Below are 15,823 nucleotides of genomic sequence, written 5' to 3'. Positions count from 1 at the left end.
CCACCATCGCCCCTTGGCTGGCCCGGGGCTCCCGGGGCGTGCTAACTGTGCACCAAGCAAGCTCCCACATGCTTCCCTGCCCGCGGGGCTGCTCCAACGCTAGGGTTTTGTTTATCAGAGCAGTGGGGCAGGGATGGGGTAGAGGGAGACACCAGTCACCGGGAGCTATGACCTCAGGCACCAGAGGGTTGCCTCTGAGGCTGGGGGCTAGGCCACAGGGAGGCTGCAAGGACAGTTGACAGGTGTGCAGCATGGCAGGGAGGCCCTGAGGGGGCTCGCTGCCCAGAGGCCTGGAGCGGCCAGTGGGCAGGGCCACCACCAGCTTTTTTGCGTAATTTGCATACTCCTGATTGGCTGTGGGTGTCGCGAAGTGATGGTCAATTTACATGTTTCTCTTTTATTAGTGTGTGTGTGTGTGTGTGTGTGTGTGTGTATATGTATATGTATATGTATATATGTAAATAAAAGCCTAAGCGACCGTTCGACTGTTCGACCATTAGCTATGACGTGCACTGATCATCAGGGTGCAGACGCTCAATGCACAGGCATGGAAACAAGGAACAGACAAATGAATCTCAGAGGGGAGGGGGGAGGGCTGGAAGAGATTAATCAAAGATCTTATATGCATACTAGAGGCCCGGTGCACGGATTTGTGCACCAGTGAGGTCCCTCATTCTGGCCTGCGGGGATTGGGTGGAATCCGTGCACTGGGCCTCTGTCATCCCCTGAGGGGTCCTGGATTGTGAGAGGGCACAGGCCAGGCCAAGGGACCTCACCAGTGCACGAATCCATGCACCAGTCCTCTAGTATTATATCCTATCTAATAAAACAGTAATATGCAAATTGACCATACCTCCACTATACCCACAAGCCACACCCACCAGCCAATCAGGAGCGAGTATGCAAATTAACCCAACCAAGATGGCTGTGGCCACGGAGAGAGCAGGAGGCTTGGGTTTCCCCGGCAATGGAGGAAGCCAAGCTTTCCACCTGCCCTGGCGGGCCCAGGCCTCTGCTCAAGGCTACAAAGTTTCAATTATAGAAGATAAATAAATCCCAGATACCAGGGCCTCTGCTTTGGTCGCCGGGGGGCGTGGCCGGCCTGCAAACCACCACAGGCCCCTGGGCCTAGGCCACCCCATACCCCAAGGAAACCCCCACCCTGATCCAGAACACCCTTCAGGGCAAACCAGCGGGCCCCCACCTGTGTACCAGGCCTCTATCCTATCTAATAAAAGAATAATATGCAAATTGACTGTCACTCCAACACACAAGATGGCTGCCCCCATGTGGTCAAAGATGGCCGCCCCCATGTGGACACAAGATGGCCGCCACAAGATGGCCAGCAGGGGAGGGCAGTTGGGAGGGACCAGGTCTGCAAGGGAGGGCAGTTGTGGGCGATCAGGCCAGCAGGGGTGGGTAGTTGTGATGGACCAGGCCTGCAAAGGGGGGCAGTTTGGGGCGATCAAGCCTGCAGGGGAGGGCAGTTAGGGTTGACCAGGCTGCCAGAGGAGGGAAGTTGGGGGCGACCGGGCCTGCAGGGAAGGGCAGTTAGGGGTGACCAGGCTGCCAGAGGAGGGAAGTTGGGGGCGACCAGGCCTGCAGGGAAGGGCAGTTGGGGGACCCAGGCCTGCAGGGGTGAGCAGTTGAGGGGGACCAGGCCTGCAAGGGAGGGCAGTTAGGGGTGACCAGGCCTGCAGGGGAGGGCAGTTAGGGGAAAACAGGCTGGCAGGGGAGCAGTTAGGCATCAATCAGGCTGGCAGGGGAGTGGTTAGGGCAGCTGTGGGCAAACTACGGCCTGCGGGCCAGATCCGGCTGTTCTATCCGGTTCTCTTGCTCTCCCCTCCGCTCCTTTACTTTGAATTTATATTAGTTCACACAAACACTCCATCCATGCTTTTGTTCCGGCCCTCCGGTCCAGTTTAAGAACCCATTGTGGCCCTCGAGTCAAAAAGTTTGCCCACCCCTGGATTAGGGGGTGATCAGGCTGGCAGGCAGAAGCGGTTAGGGGCAATTAGGAAGGCAGGCAGCTGAGCAGTTGGGAGCCAGCAGTCCTGGATTGTGAGAGGGATGTCCGACTGCCCTTTTAGGCCCGATCCCAGTAGGATCGGGCCTAAAAGGGCAGTCGGACATCCCTCGAGGGGTCCCAGATTGGAGAGGTTGCAGGCTGGGCTGAAGGATACACTCCCCCCCCCCCCCCATGCATGTATTTCGTGCACCAGGCCTCTAGTATCAAATAAACATGCATATTCATCATTTTTTTGTTTATTGATTTTTCTACTTCTCCTAACTGAAGGGTATTATAAAACTTGTCTGAAAAATCTATATATATAAAGAGCCAGGGTCCGTAACAACAATACCTCGACCAAACACTGGAAGTCAGTGCTGGATTACCGTGGACCCAGCACTGACTGCAGCCGGTGTTGGTGCAGCAACCCAGCACTGATTGCCATTGGGGCTGCGGATCAGGCCCAGAGAGAGGCCTGCAGAGTGAGAGGCAGGGTCTGATGATCCCCAGCCTCAGTGGCAGCTGTTGATCAGCCGTTGCCTCTCTCTTTCTCTCTCCACTTCACCAGCAGCCATTCCTCTGTTTCTCTCCGGGCCTCCTCAGGGGCTGCTGATCAGCCCCACCTCTTTGATCAGGCACAGAGATAGGCCCGGAGACGATGACTGGCCTAGAAAACGACCATTCAGAACCAAATCTGGGTAAACTGTGAGGAGCCAATGGCTGCCTAGGAGGCGGAGCTTTTGATGCTGACTGGCATAGAAACCGACCAGTCAGACCTAATCTGGGTGAATTGTGAAGGCAGAACCTAAGGTGGGGGCTGAGGAGGGGTTTTAAGGGCAACAGCTGTTTGGTGTAAGGTGTAAGAAAGTGGTTCAGTTTTTTCATGACTTATTTGGTAGTATAGTGCATATGGCTGGCTATTAGTCCAGATATAGGGATTATGTATTTTTGTCTGCCGAGAGCATCTCCTCCTGCTGAAAAAGGCTCCCCCCCATTTAAGCAATCCTATTCTATATAATCTATGTATACTACTAAAAGGGTAATATGCTAATTAGACTGGGTTGACCAGCCATCTTCTGGATGTCTGACTTCCTTCCAGACAAAGCCATGGTGGTGGGGGCCGCGGCAGAAGCAGTTAGGGTCAATCAGGCTGTCAGGGGAGGGCAGTTGGGCGTGAGATCAGGCCAGCAGGAGAGGGCAGTTGGTGGCAAGATCTGGCCGGCAGGGGAGGGCATTGGGGGCGAGATCTGGCTGGCAGGGGAGGGCAGTTAGGGGCGATGAGGCAGGTAGAGGCAGTTAATGGCTATCAGGCCTGCAGGGAAGGGCAGTTGGGGGCAACCAGGCCGGCAGGGCAAGGCACTTGGGGACAAAATCAGGCCGGCAGGGAAAGGCAGTTAGGGGTGATCAGACAGGCAGAGGCAGTTGGGGGCAAGATCCGGCCGGCACGGGAGGGCAGTTGGGGGCGAGATCAGGCTGGCAGGAGAGGGCAGTTAGGGGTGATCAGGCAGGCAGGGAGAGGCAGTTAGTGGCAATCAGGCAGGCAGGCAGGTGAGTGGTTAGAAGCCAGCAGTCCCAGATTGCAAGAGGGATGTCGGACCACCAGTTCAGGCCCGATACCCATGGGATCGGGCCTAAACCGGCGGTCAGACATCCCCCAAGGGGGCCCCGATTGGAGAGGGTTCAGGCTGGGCTGAGGGAGCCCCCCCTTGTGTACGAAATTTTGTGCACCGGGTCTCTAGTGTAATAATAAGGAATAGACTATGATGCTATAGCAAAATGGTGTTAAGCAAAATAGTTTCTTTTTCTTTCACATAACACAAACCAGAGGAGGAGCACCCAGGGCTGTCTGGGTACCTCTGCCTCAATATATGGCTTCAGTATCTGTGGAATTGTGATTGCTCCAGTTGTTGCCACCTCCGAACCAGCACGAAGAAGAAAAAGGGCCAGGAGAGCACACATTTATTCTTGGGAGTGGGGAGTGATAAACCTCATATTCAGAACTTTGTCACTTGGCCCCTCAAGGTGAAAGGCTGAAAATGTAGTCTCTAGCTCGACAACCATTTTAAAATGAGTGCATTCTATTATAGAAGAGGGCACGTGGATATTGGTGGGTAACTAGTATTTTCTGTTATAAACATATACATTGTTTTTGTAGAACATAGTTTTTTATAATTACCATTCATATACCATAAAATTGGTAACAGCAGCGTTTCAAGTTTAATATGGCACAAAGTTCTATTGGGAATACCTTCTAAAATTGGATTAAAACCTGTTAGCTGGAACCAATCTGTTACTTGGAGCCTTCTCTTAAGTGTATCCCCTCTACATGTACACACTTCTCTCTTATTCATACTGTACACACAAACACACAGTTTGTGCATCATTTGTTTGTTAATGCATATAACAAATATTGATTAAAAGCTAACTATGTGAGACCTATGTCTATGCTAGGTGACAAAAATGCATTGGTAGTATTGTTTAATTATTGTTGATGTTTATAAATATAACCCTCAAAATTCAACAAAATCTCTAATGTTCTAGAAAAGATGTTTTTAGGATTTAGTGCTTTTTGCTGTGATATAAAAGATAGTTGACTATGTAAATGCAACAAAAACTACTTCTAGAAGTATTTGGTAAAGTTAAGTTCTATGGAATCTGTATTTAATCTGACTATCCTATGAATATTTACTTTTCATGTACATGTGAATAAATATATAAAAATAGTTTTTAAAAGATTATAATGTTCTGAGAAAATACAAATTCCATCTTTGAACTTAAAATAGAATTGTTCCTTTGATAGACATCAGTTCCTCAAGATTAAGTTAGTGTACCATTGAATTATTCACTGGACACTTACTCTAGGGGAAGCCTACAATTGTATACATAATATATTCTTGAAAATGTATATGAAGTCACAGCTTATAATGCTAAACAAATGGACTGAAAACATGTTTTCTAATATGTGTTTTAAATACTTATGGGCTCAATAAGTATCTGAATATAGCTTAATGTTCGCCACTTTTGGTATTCCTATTAAGTTCCATCTTTCTGCAAACTGTAATGGGTTTATGAGACATATTATTTAGTATTAGTATGAATGCTTTTTATGATTTATTTTTATAAAATAGGTATAAAAAAAACTCAGAAAAGTATTATACTATTTGTATGAACAAACACCACTGTACAATAGCAGCAATATATGAGACTGAAATTTTGCTTAGAAGTTTTACTGCCATTTGTCAGCTGCTTTATAAAAAGAAGTTAGGTGTGTTAATGCTGGAAAATCACGTGTGAAAGTTGATGCTTGCTTGTTCTGTGTTCTGTAGCCAATGTGACCAGGGCTATTTACTGTAACAGTTGTGAAAACAAAACAAAACACTGTCCTTTTAAAATAATATAATAAGAAAAATAACAGTTTCCTTGCCATAAATTTAATACATGCTTATTGAAAAAAATACTAGAAATTCAGAAATCACATATTATATTTATTCTTTTTACTATACTTGCAAAGAAACATTAATTTATATATCAAATTGTCTTCATGTACTTATTGCTTTTAAAATTCTCCATAGTATTTTACTTGGGCTACAGATGCTTACCCATTGGGCCTTTTTAGATTATTTTCAGCCCACCATTGCAAAGATTATTATAATTTATTTGAATTTTTTACATAATAATAATATTAAGTCTTTATTCTGGCTTGTTACTTATCTGTTCTTTGTATATGGTAGATTTTTTTTCAATATTCAGAAATGTAAAATATTTTATGTAATCAAATCTGTATAAAAATCTTCTGACCTTTTACTTTTTCCCATTTTTTAGTACTTTGAAAACTTCCATATATTGGGCTAATAAACATTATTTTAGATATGTGCACCCCTGTGTTCATTGTAGCATTATTTACAATAGCCAAGATATGTAAACAACCTCAGTGCCCATTGATAGAAGAATGGATAAAGAAGATATGGAACATATATACTATGGATTATTACTTAGCCATCAAAAAGAATGCAGTTTTGCCATTTGCAATGACATGGATGGATAAAGCATTATGCTAAGTGAAAAGAAGTCAAATTAAGACAAATACCATATGATTTCAGTTACATGTGAGAACTGAAAAACAAAATAAATAAACAAAACAGAAAAAAACTCATAGATACAGAGAACAAATTGATGGTTGCCAGATTAGGGAGCTGGGTGATGGGTGAAAAAGTGAAGGGATTAGGAAGTACAAATTGGCAGTTATAAAAATAGTAAGGGGATAAACATACAGCATAGGGAATATAGTTAATAATATAATACCTATGTATGGTCTCAGGTGGGTACTAGACTTAGGGAGGGATCACTTCCTAAGGTATATAAGTGTATAATCACTATGTTGTACAACTGAAATAAATATAATAACTGTATGTCAACTGTAATTGAAAAATAAATTTAAAAAGTGAAAAATATTTTTTCTTGTTTTGTGCCTTATATCTAACTCTTAAAATATTGGAATTTAATTTGGTTATACAGTAAGGTGCTAATAACTTTTTTCACTCGAAGTAGTTAGCTAATTTATTAGAACTAATTATTGGATAATACTTTTTTATTCTATTTTTAATATATTACAGATTTTTTCCAGGTATTTATTGCGTTTACTTGGATTACATATGAACCCCAATAAGATTACATTAAATAATAATGGATTTAAAATGAGGTGGTGATTAGGAGAGGAATTTCGTATTCCTGTTTTTATATAAGAGTTCTGGTTTTGCAGTATAGTTTAGCATGGGTTTGACTATCGATTACATTGAGTTGTGTACAATATTACAACAAAATAAGATTCTTTTCATCTTTGTAAGTGGGCTGAAGGATTTATTAGTATCACTTTCTACTCTGAATTCAGGTGAAATAGTAAATATGTCTTTGAGTTGTAGTATTTCCTCATCATTGAGGTTTTTCCTAAGTAGTTGGAAGAAACCTGTGCTTCATCTAAATATATTTGTGCTTTTTTCCCCCCACCCAGAGTACAGTTTTACATAATATATCTTTAAGAATTAATTACTGGTAGAATTTGACATTTTTTTCCTTCTTTTTTAAGGGAAAAATTTATATACAAATGAATATGTGGCAATTAAACTGGTAAGTTCATGTGTCTTATTTTTCCTTAATTCCTATTTCTTTAATGATTAACTTATATTTTAGTTACTTTTTTATTTTCATATTTATAACTTGAGTCTTTAAGTATATGGCAATGTATAGGATGTCTCTATCTTTCTGTGCCATGGAAACTCAATCCCTCTACTTAGGTAGCATCATAGAATTGAATTTTTGAATTTCAGCACTATTTTTCACTTAAGGAAGCTGGCATATTGACATTTTAATTGGATCAAAATTAGCAAGATTTCTCTTCCTGATTCAAGTATTTGAACAAAAGTTTCCTTAATATTTAGGATTATAATCTTTGAAAGTATTTCCAGGTAGCTTTCAAAATCTCTTCCTCAACTGATATTTTATATATGGTAAAGCTGGCTATTGCTTGACTTTCGGGGATTCAGAAATTCTTGATGTGGGTGGAGAACAGCAAGGAAAGCAAACTCCCATGGAACCATTCTGAATTCCTAAATATGCCCGGTGTGACAGCTGTAAGGCATCTCTGTTTTTGGAAGAGTTGGGATCTGGGAGTTTTTATAAGACATAACTTTCTTTGGCACAGCTTTTCTATCTGGTTTGCCAGCCAGGTTTCCATGCCTGGTTTTTTCCAGTCTGCCTGCCATTCTCAATCTTGTGCTTGCCAATATAACCACTGTATTAAGGTAATGTAAGATGATGATTAGAAAAGAAGTAAGTGGGGGACAATAGAAAATCTTTTGGGATGAGCTAGAAAACTGTACTTAAAGTATGTTTGTGAGTATAGGCCAAGTTTCGCTGCAACAAATGTTTATTTTCACTGGGAAATAAGATGTACGGTAGGGTTGTGGTATCTCTAAGACTGGCTGACTGGCTTGTGGGTTTGGACTGGCATTTACCTGGAGGGGTTCACCTTGGTTTTAAGGTCTGGTCCTTGGCTTTATGTCAGAAAATCTGGTTAGGTCATCTCTTGACCATCATCACTGTTAATCAGAGGTAGATTTAATAAATTCATGCAATGAATCAAGCTCAGAAATATTTAAGAAGAGTTAATTTCTAATTTTATAATGAAGTATTTTACTGTTACAGGTTCAGAATGCCCAAACAGTATAAGTAATGTTTTCTTTCTATAGGCTGAGCTGCATAGAAAGCCAAGTTAAAATGACAAGCTTCCCTCCTGATCATGAAATCTGTACAGGAGGAGTTAGTGTGTATGAATCACAATGGGGAGATTCAGGATGCAGGGACTGAACAGTGTTTGAATGGGCATTGCCAACTTTTGTTTCTTTGGGATTCTTTCTTTTTCCATGTTCTATTCCAGTGGTTGACTCTCGATTTCAATAATTACAGGCTGTTATTGTTCCTTGTGATTAAGCCTGGGTGTAGACATTATATAGTGTTGGGAGTGGGGGTGGCGCACAAGAATAGAAGTGTAGTAACACCCATATGCTGTGTTATTGATGTAGCAGCCTGTAGTGAGCAGGTCCACTCAAGGGAGCTTGTAAATGATATTTAACTGATATGTTAAAGGAAATAAACCACTGTGTCAAAACAGGAGCCACTGCACTAGGCTGACGTTTCCTTCTCTGTTTTAGTCATAAAGTGGTATCCGTTAGGTCCTGTTATTTCAGATTTGGAACCTTTTTACCCTCTTGACACTATTGATGTATTAGTAAACATTTATTATGTCATCTTTTGTCCTTCTTACATATACACACATATGTCATCTTTTTCATCTTCATGCTATGTTACTGTCCCCTTAATTATTTTTCTTATTTTTTCTTTTACATTCTTCCCCTGTTTACCTTTTTAAGCATAGTGATCAGAGTGCGACATATAATAATTTTGGTTATGCAGTGTTCTTTAGAGGAACTGGGAATGTTTTTGTAGCTGTGTCTGGTATTTTGAGGTTGAAGTATAGTATGGAGACATGTTCACCTCATTCAAAAATATATTGACAGGACAGAAATCTCTTTTTAAAAAAATATTTTAAAAAATTTTAATGTTACATGCAATAAACATTAATATTTCCAGAAAAAAAAGATTTTAAATGTAATATTACCAAAACTGTACTAAGAGTATAATATCACAAAAGTTGTAGGAAATATTAAAAATCTGTAAATACCACATCATAGTTTGGTATTTAGTTTGCTAAATAATATAATTTACCGTGTAATATCTTTAATATTAATACAATAACAGACAAAACTAACCCAAAAGTGATAGAAATCAAATAGTGATTACTCTGAGGGAAGGATGATAAAATGTTCTAAAGATTTTTTGAGGTGGTAGTTGCTGGGGTATATGCAGTTAACAAAGCTCATGGACCTAATGCTTATGAACTGTGTGTTTTGTTTAAGCTTTATCCCAAGTAAAAAATTTAAAAAATATATTGTTACTGTCAAAAATTTATCTTCATATTTGTTCTTTCCTACTTTTCTATGATTTCACTTTAACCTAGAACTTTTACATAAGAAATACACAGTTCAAGATGAATTCCTAGAAACAAAAGAAATAGAGTAAGGGTCACCATTCCCCCAGTCATGAATGTTTGGTGTATACTTTCCTTCAAGGTCAAAGAGTCAAACATAAATTTCCCTAATGATTTATCTAATAGCCATGTAATCTTATGTATGTTTTTGACATTAATTTATTTTACATTGAAATACGCATACAGTTGATCTAACCTTAGAGAGACAAAGATGCCTAATAAAATATTAATTATCTAAGAGTTGACACCAAGATTTATAACATTTGGAATTGGGGCCAAATGATCTCTTAATAACCTGTTGTTTTTTTGTTTCTTAATTAGGAACCCATGAAATCCAGAGCACCACAGCTACATTTGGAATATAGATTCTATAAGCAGTTAGGATCTGGAGGTAAAATTTTATATTTTAAAATTTGTAATAAAATAGATTGTCATGATAACTCTTTGGTTTTAAAGAATAGTATTTAAATTGAGTTAAAGTGAATCACTTCTTAAGGTGTTACTTACTGGACATTTTCTGGCTGTAGTCTTAATGTTCCCTTCCTTATTTTAAACTAGAGGCCTGATGCATGAAATTCATGCATGGGTAGGGTCCCTAGGCCTGGCCGGTGATCAGGGCCAATCTGTGGGGCGACCGGTGGGGTGACTGGGTTGGGAGGCCCGCTGGCACCTGCCTTGGCTGGCCTGGGGCCTGCGGGCTGGGGGCAGCTCCTGTGTTGAATGTCTGCCCCCTGGTGGTCAGTATGCGTCATAGCGACCGGTTGTTCCACTGGTCATTCAGCTGTTTGGTTGATTTGCATATTGGGCTTTTATTATATAGGATAGGACATTTTTGGAGCTTTTTATGTTGGTACTAATATGAATAGAGATCACTGTGAAAAAATTTAATTTGAGAATATAAGATGAATATAGCTTCTATATTATTACACTTTAGTAATATGTAGTTATTGAAATGACTTATGACATCGTTGGTATGCTGAAAAGTGGCCCATAAAAGATATTTCTATCATAATCTCTAGAACTTATAAATGATACCTAGAGCAAAGACTCTGCAGATATTATTAAGTTAATGATTTTGAGGTAAGGAGATTATTCTGGATTATGGGGTAGCCCCTAAATGTAATCACAAATGTCCTTGTAAAAGAGAGGCAGAGGGACATTTTACATTTACGGAAGAGGAAAAGGCAAAGTGGTACAGAGGCAGACATAGGAGTGATATAGCCCTAAGCCAGTGGTCGGCAAACTCATTAGTCAACAGAGCCAAATATCAACAGTACAACGATTGAAATTTCTTTTGAGAGCCAAATTTTTTAAACTTAAACTTCTTCTAACGCCACTTCTTCAAAATAGAATCGCCCAGGCCGTGGTATTTTGTGGAATAGCCACACGCAAGGGGCTAAAGAGCCGCATGTGGCTCGCGAGCCGCAGTTTGCCGACCACGGCCCTAAGCCAAGGAATGCTGGCAACCACTAGTAGCTTCATCTAGATTATCTATTAGAATCTCCAGAGGGAGTGTGACTCTGCCCACACTTTGATTCAACCTAGTGAAACTGATTTCAGATTTATGGCCTCCAGAATTGTAGAAAATAAATTTTTGTGGGTTTTATTATTTTTTTTGAGCTACAAGTGTATGGTAATTACAGTGCTGTAGGAAATTAATAAAGGTATATTTTATATAAACTCTAAATCTAAGTGATAATGGATGTGCTGTTGGAAAAAACTAATGAGAAAATTTCCTATTGTATGTTGCATTTCTTTTATGTTAAACTTCTCACAGCACTACATTTTCTCTTCACTAACTATAATGACTTTATATGTACAGTTTCTTATTAGGTAGGGATATTTTGTTTCCTGAGATTTGATAAAATGGAATTTTTTTCATGTCTTTGTAAGTGCATGTTTACATTCTAGTTGGTAGAGCTGTTCATGTCTTAATACATTACCATTTTTGCATTCTTTTTTCTAAAAGCATATTTTCCAAATGAGTGGTCAGTGTGGGGCCAATAAATCGACATTTTGTGTATTAATGCTATTATTATTATTATTATTATTATTAGCTTATAATGCTGACAGGCATCCAGGAGTTATTAAAATTATCACTGACAACAGCAATGTAAAGTATAGGGGGATAAAACTAATTGTATGTGAAGTCATGAATATTAGGACTAGCAAGTGACAGAAAGCCCTGAAAAGCTAAGTGAAAAAAAAAGTTTATTGGCTCATGCACAAATAATTTGGGGAGTACCTGTGTGTAAGACATAGTATCCAGGACTTCAAATGCTGTGTCACAGGGCAGCCTTAAGTTTGTCTCTGTGCTCTGCTGTGTGTGTGTGTGTGTAAGCTTCATTCTTTGATTAGCCCTTCTTATGAGAGATGACAGAGGTGGTTACCAATAGCTTAGCAATAATAAAAACACCTCTTTCCTAAAAAAACCAGCAAAGGTTCTGGAACTGAATCTTACTATCTTAATTTTGTGCCCCATGCCTTTCCTTGATTTAATCACTCTAAATTTGATTGCCAGATTTAGATCCTGTGCTTATCCCAGGAACTACCTGAAACTCAGGCACTGTGAATGGGGAGAGGTAGTTGCCCAATGAGAAACTGAGGTGTTATTGGAAGAAGGAAGATTGGATGCTGGGAGATAATGACAATAGTTCTATCTACTTAAGTAGTAAAACTACTGTAGAAAAATTGCAATGAATACTTTACTTGGATAAGAATGAATAAGTCAATATAGAACTTATGGAATCATTGAATTGAATTCCAAAAGTGCACTCACTTTTATTATCATTTTCTTTGCCATTTTTAACTTTAAAAATTAAACATGCATCTTTTACTGCTTGAATGCCATAAGGCTTCAGTACTGCACAACTCAAGGGACCACCACTTACAGGGTAGTCTATATGTACCAGGATGCTCCCCTGTGCTCCATGGCATAGCATTTATGTAGATTGTATATGAATAGTATTGCCCAAAAGTGTGCATTGTGATGACTCTGAAACACTGTCAGGTATAAATATTGTCCAATATTTCATAGGAATCATATGAATTTTGGTTACTTGTTAGTGTTGTTATCAATAATTAATTTTTAAAACATTTTTTTAGTATCCATGTGAGCTTTGAGGAAAGACTGCTGACTTTAAAATAATTTGATTTTGGAATTGATATTTGAAAGGATTATATTTTCAGACTGCTTTTAGTCATAAATGGGCCACTAAGATAATTTAACCTATAATTCACTTATTGTATTTTAGGTATCAATTTAAATAGCAACTTAATCAATATCCAGAATATATAAAGAATTCCTAAAGTTCAACAGCAAAAATACAAATAATTCAATTCAAAAATAGGCAAAAGAACTTACATAGACGTTTTTCTAAGGAAGATATACAAATGGTCAATAAGCACATGAAAAGGTGCTCAATATCACTAATCATTAGGGAAATGTAAATAAAACCCACAAAAACATACCACTTCACAGTAATGAAAATCTCTATTATCAAACAAAAAACAAACCAGAAACCAGTTAATAGGTGTTGGTGTGAATGTGCAAAAATTGGGATTTTTGTGCATTGCTGGAGGGAATATAAAATGGCACAGATGCTCTGAAAAGCAGTGTGACTGTTCCTCAAATTATGTAAACATAGAATTATTATTTAATCCAGCAGTTTCACTTCTGGTCATACACACATGTACAAGCAAGTATTTGTGCATCTATTCATAGCTGCATTATTTGCAATAGCCAAAAGGTCAAAACCAACCAGTGTCTATTGATGGCTGAATGAGTAAACAAAATGTGGTACATACACAATTTAATATTATTCAGCCTTAAAAAGGAAGGAAATTTTTACACATAGTATGATATATGTGAACCTTGAGGAAATTATGCTAAATGAAATAAGCTAATTGCAAAAGGACAAATATTCTATGATTCCACTTATTTCAGGTACCCAAAATAGATTCATAGAGATAGAAAGCAGAATGGTGTTTGCCATGGGTTAAGGCAGGGGTGGGCAAACTTTTTGACTCGAGGGCCACAATGGGTTCTTAAAGTGGACCGGAGGGCCAGAACAAAAGCATGGATGGAGTGTTTGTGTGAACTAATATAAATTCAAAGTAAAGGAGCGGAGGGGAGAGCAAGAGAACCCTCCGCTCTTTCGGCTCCGTGGGCTGGATAGAACAGCTGAACGGGCCGGATCCGGCCCGCGGGCCGTAGTTTGCCCACGGCTGGGTTAAGGGGAAAGGTGAATGGGAAATATTGTTTAACTAGAGGCCCAGTGCACAAATTTCTTGCACGGGTGGGGTCCATAGCAGCTGATGGCTGGGGCCTCCCTTCCCATGTTGCCAGCTGCCGGCCAGGTCCTTTCTTCATTTCGCACTGCCCCCTGGTGGTCAGCACACAGCATAGTGAGTGATCGAACTCCCAGTTAGTCGAGGGGACACTTTGCATACTAGCCTTTTATATATAGTCTAGAGGCCCAGTGCATGAACTCATGCACTTTGAAAGGAACTGTGGGCTGCGAGGCTGCGGAAGGCACAGGGGTGGGTCTCGGCCCATCCTCCGCGCCCCTGCCCTGCCCCTCCCTCCCTGGCCCCGGTCCCCTGTCTGCCGGCAGCCCAGCTCCCACCCGTGCTGACCCCACTCACACCCACTGATGGCACAGAGCGACTGAGGCTGGCGCCACTGTCAGCGAGTAGGAGCGGCGGCTGCTGCCCCAGTCACCCCTCAGGAGCGGGGGTGGGGGTGGAAAAGCTCTCAAGGGCGATCAGGGCCAGCAGCTGCTGCTCTCACCCGCTGATGGTGCTGAGTGATTTGGACCAGCGCCAGGCACCAGCAGCGGGTGTGAGCGGCAGCTCTGGCACCGGCTGCGGGTGCAAGCAGGGCTGGTGCCAGCAGCAGGTGTGAGTGCCGGGCAGGACCGCAGCGCACGGGAGCAAAGAATTTTCAGTAACCACCAGAGGCTTGCCCCGATGACAGCGACTGGCGCCTCACCTTAGTCTGCTGCCCCCGCTCACCTGCTCCACCATCCCGCCGTGGACAATGCCTGCCATGTTCCACACACGCCCCCTGGTGGTCAGTGCATGTCATAGAAACTGGTTGTTTGGTTGTTCCACTGTTCATTCTATTTGCATATTAGCGGTTTATTATATAGGATTAGGGGCCCAGTGCACGAATTTGTGCACCTTGAAAGGAACTGTGGTTCGTGAGGCTGCGGTGGGCACAGGGGCGGGTCTCTCCCATCCTCTGCGCCTCCACCCGGCCCCTCCAGCCACAGCCCCCAGTCCCCTGGCTGCTGGCAGCCCTGCTCCCACAGCCACTGCTCCCAACAGCCACCGCTCCCAACAGCCACCGCTCCCATGCACTGATAGCAACGGTCCCGCTTGCACCTGCTGATGGCGCAGAGCGATTGGGGCTGGTGCCAGTAGGAGGTGCAAGTGGGGCCAGTGTCCTCAGTGGGTGTGAGTGGCGGCTGCTGCCCTGATCACCCATCAGGAGCAGCGGGAGGTGGAGAAGCCCTCAGGGGCGATTGGGGCTGGCAACCGCCGCTCGCACCCACTGATCGGGACCGGTGCTGGATGCCAGCAGAGGACTGCAAGCGGTGGCTCTGGTGCCGGCAGCGGGTGCGAGCGAGGCTGTCGCCAACAGCGCGTGTGAGAGGCGGCTGCCGGCCCCCATCACCCCTCAGGATCAAGGGGAGGTGGAGAAGCCCTCAGGGCTGATTGGGGCTGGCAGCCGCCGTTCGCACCTGCTGATGGCACTGAGCAATCTGCGCTGGCGCCGGGCGCCATAGCGGGTGCAAGTGGGGCTGGCGCTGGCAGCAGGTGTGAGCACCCCGCGGGACCGCAGTGCGTGGGAGCAAGGAATTTTCAATAACCACCAGAGCCTTGCCCTGATGACAGCTACTGGCACCCTGCCTTGGTCTGGTGCCCCCGCTCACCTGCTCCACCATTCTTCCACGGCTGATGGCTGCCGTGTCCTGTGCTCTGCCGCCTGCTGCCAACGCCCACCATGTCCCACACATGTCCCCTGGTGGTCAGCGCATGTCATAGTGACTGGTTGTTCGGTTGTTCCCTGTTCACTCTATTTGCATATTAGGGTTTTATATATATAGGCTAGAGGCCCGGTGCATGAAATTCACGCGTGAGTGCGGTTTCTAAGCCTGGCCAGTGATCAAAGTGCGTGCGTCTAATGTGGAAGGGAGGTCCCAGCT

At 42.5% G+C, this 15,823-nt stretch overlaps 1 protein-coding gene across 4 annotated transcripts in view; it reads left to right on the top strand.

Annotated features, from left to right (window-relative positions):
* The window catches only part of CSNK1G3 (casein kinase 1 gamma 3), a 119,288-nt gene that overhangs the window by 39,536 nt on the left and 63,929 nt on the right, over positions 1-15,823 (top strand). For all 4 annotated transcript variants that reach the window (XM_080677936.1, XM_080677937.1, XM_080677934.1 and 1 more), the window contains exons 3-4: positions 7,092-7,132; positions 9,933-10,002. In XM_080677936.1, coding sequence (XP_080534062.1) covers positions 7,092-7,132; positions 9,933-10,002 — 111 coding nt within the window. The remainder of the gene's footprint in view (positions 1-7,091; positions 7,133-9,932; positions 10,003-15,823) is intronic.

Source organism: Plecotus auritus (genome assembly GCF_963455305.1).
Source record: "Plecotus auritus genome assembly, chromosome: 7".
NCBI lineage: Eukaryota > Metazoa > Chordata > Mammalia > Chiroptera > Vespertilionidae > Plecotus > Plecotus auritus.
Note: the sequence above shows the minus strand (reverse complement) of the source record. Positions and strands in the feature narration are given on the sequence as shown.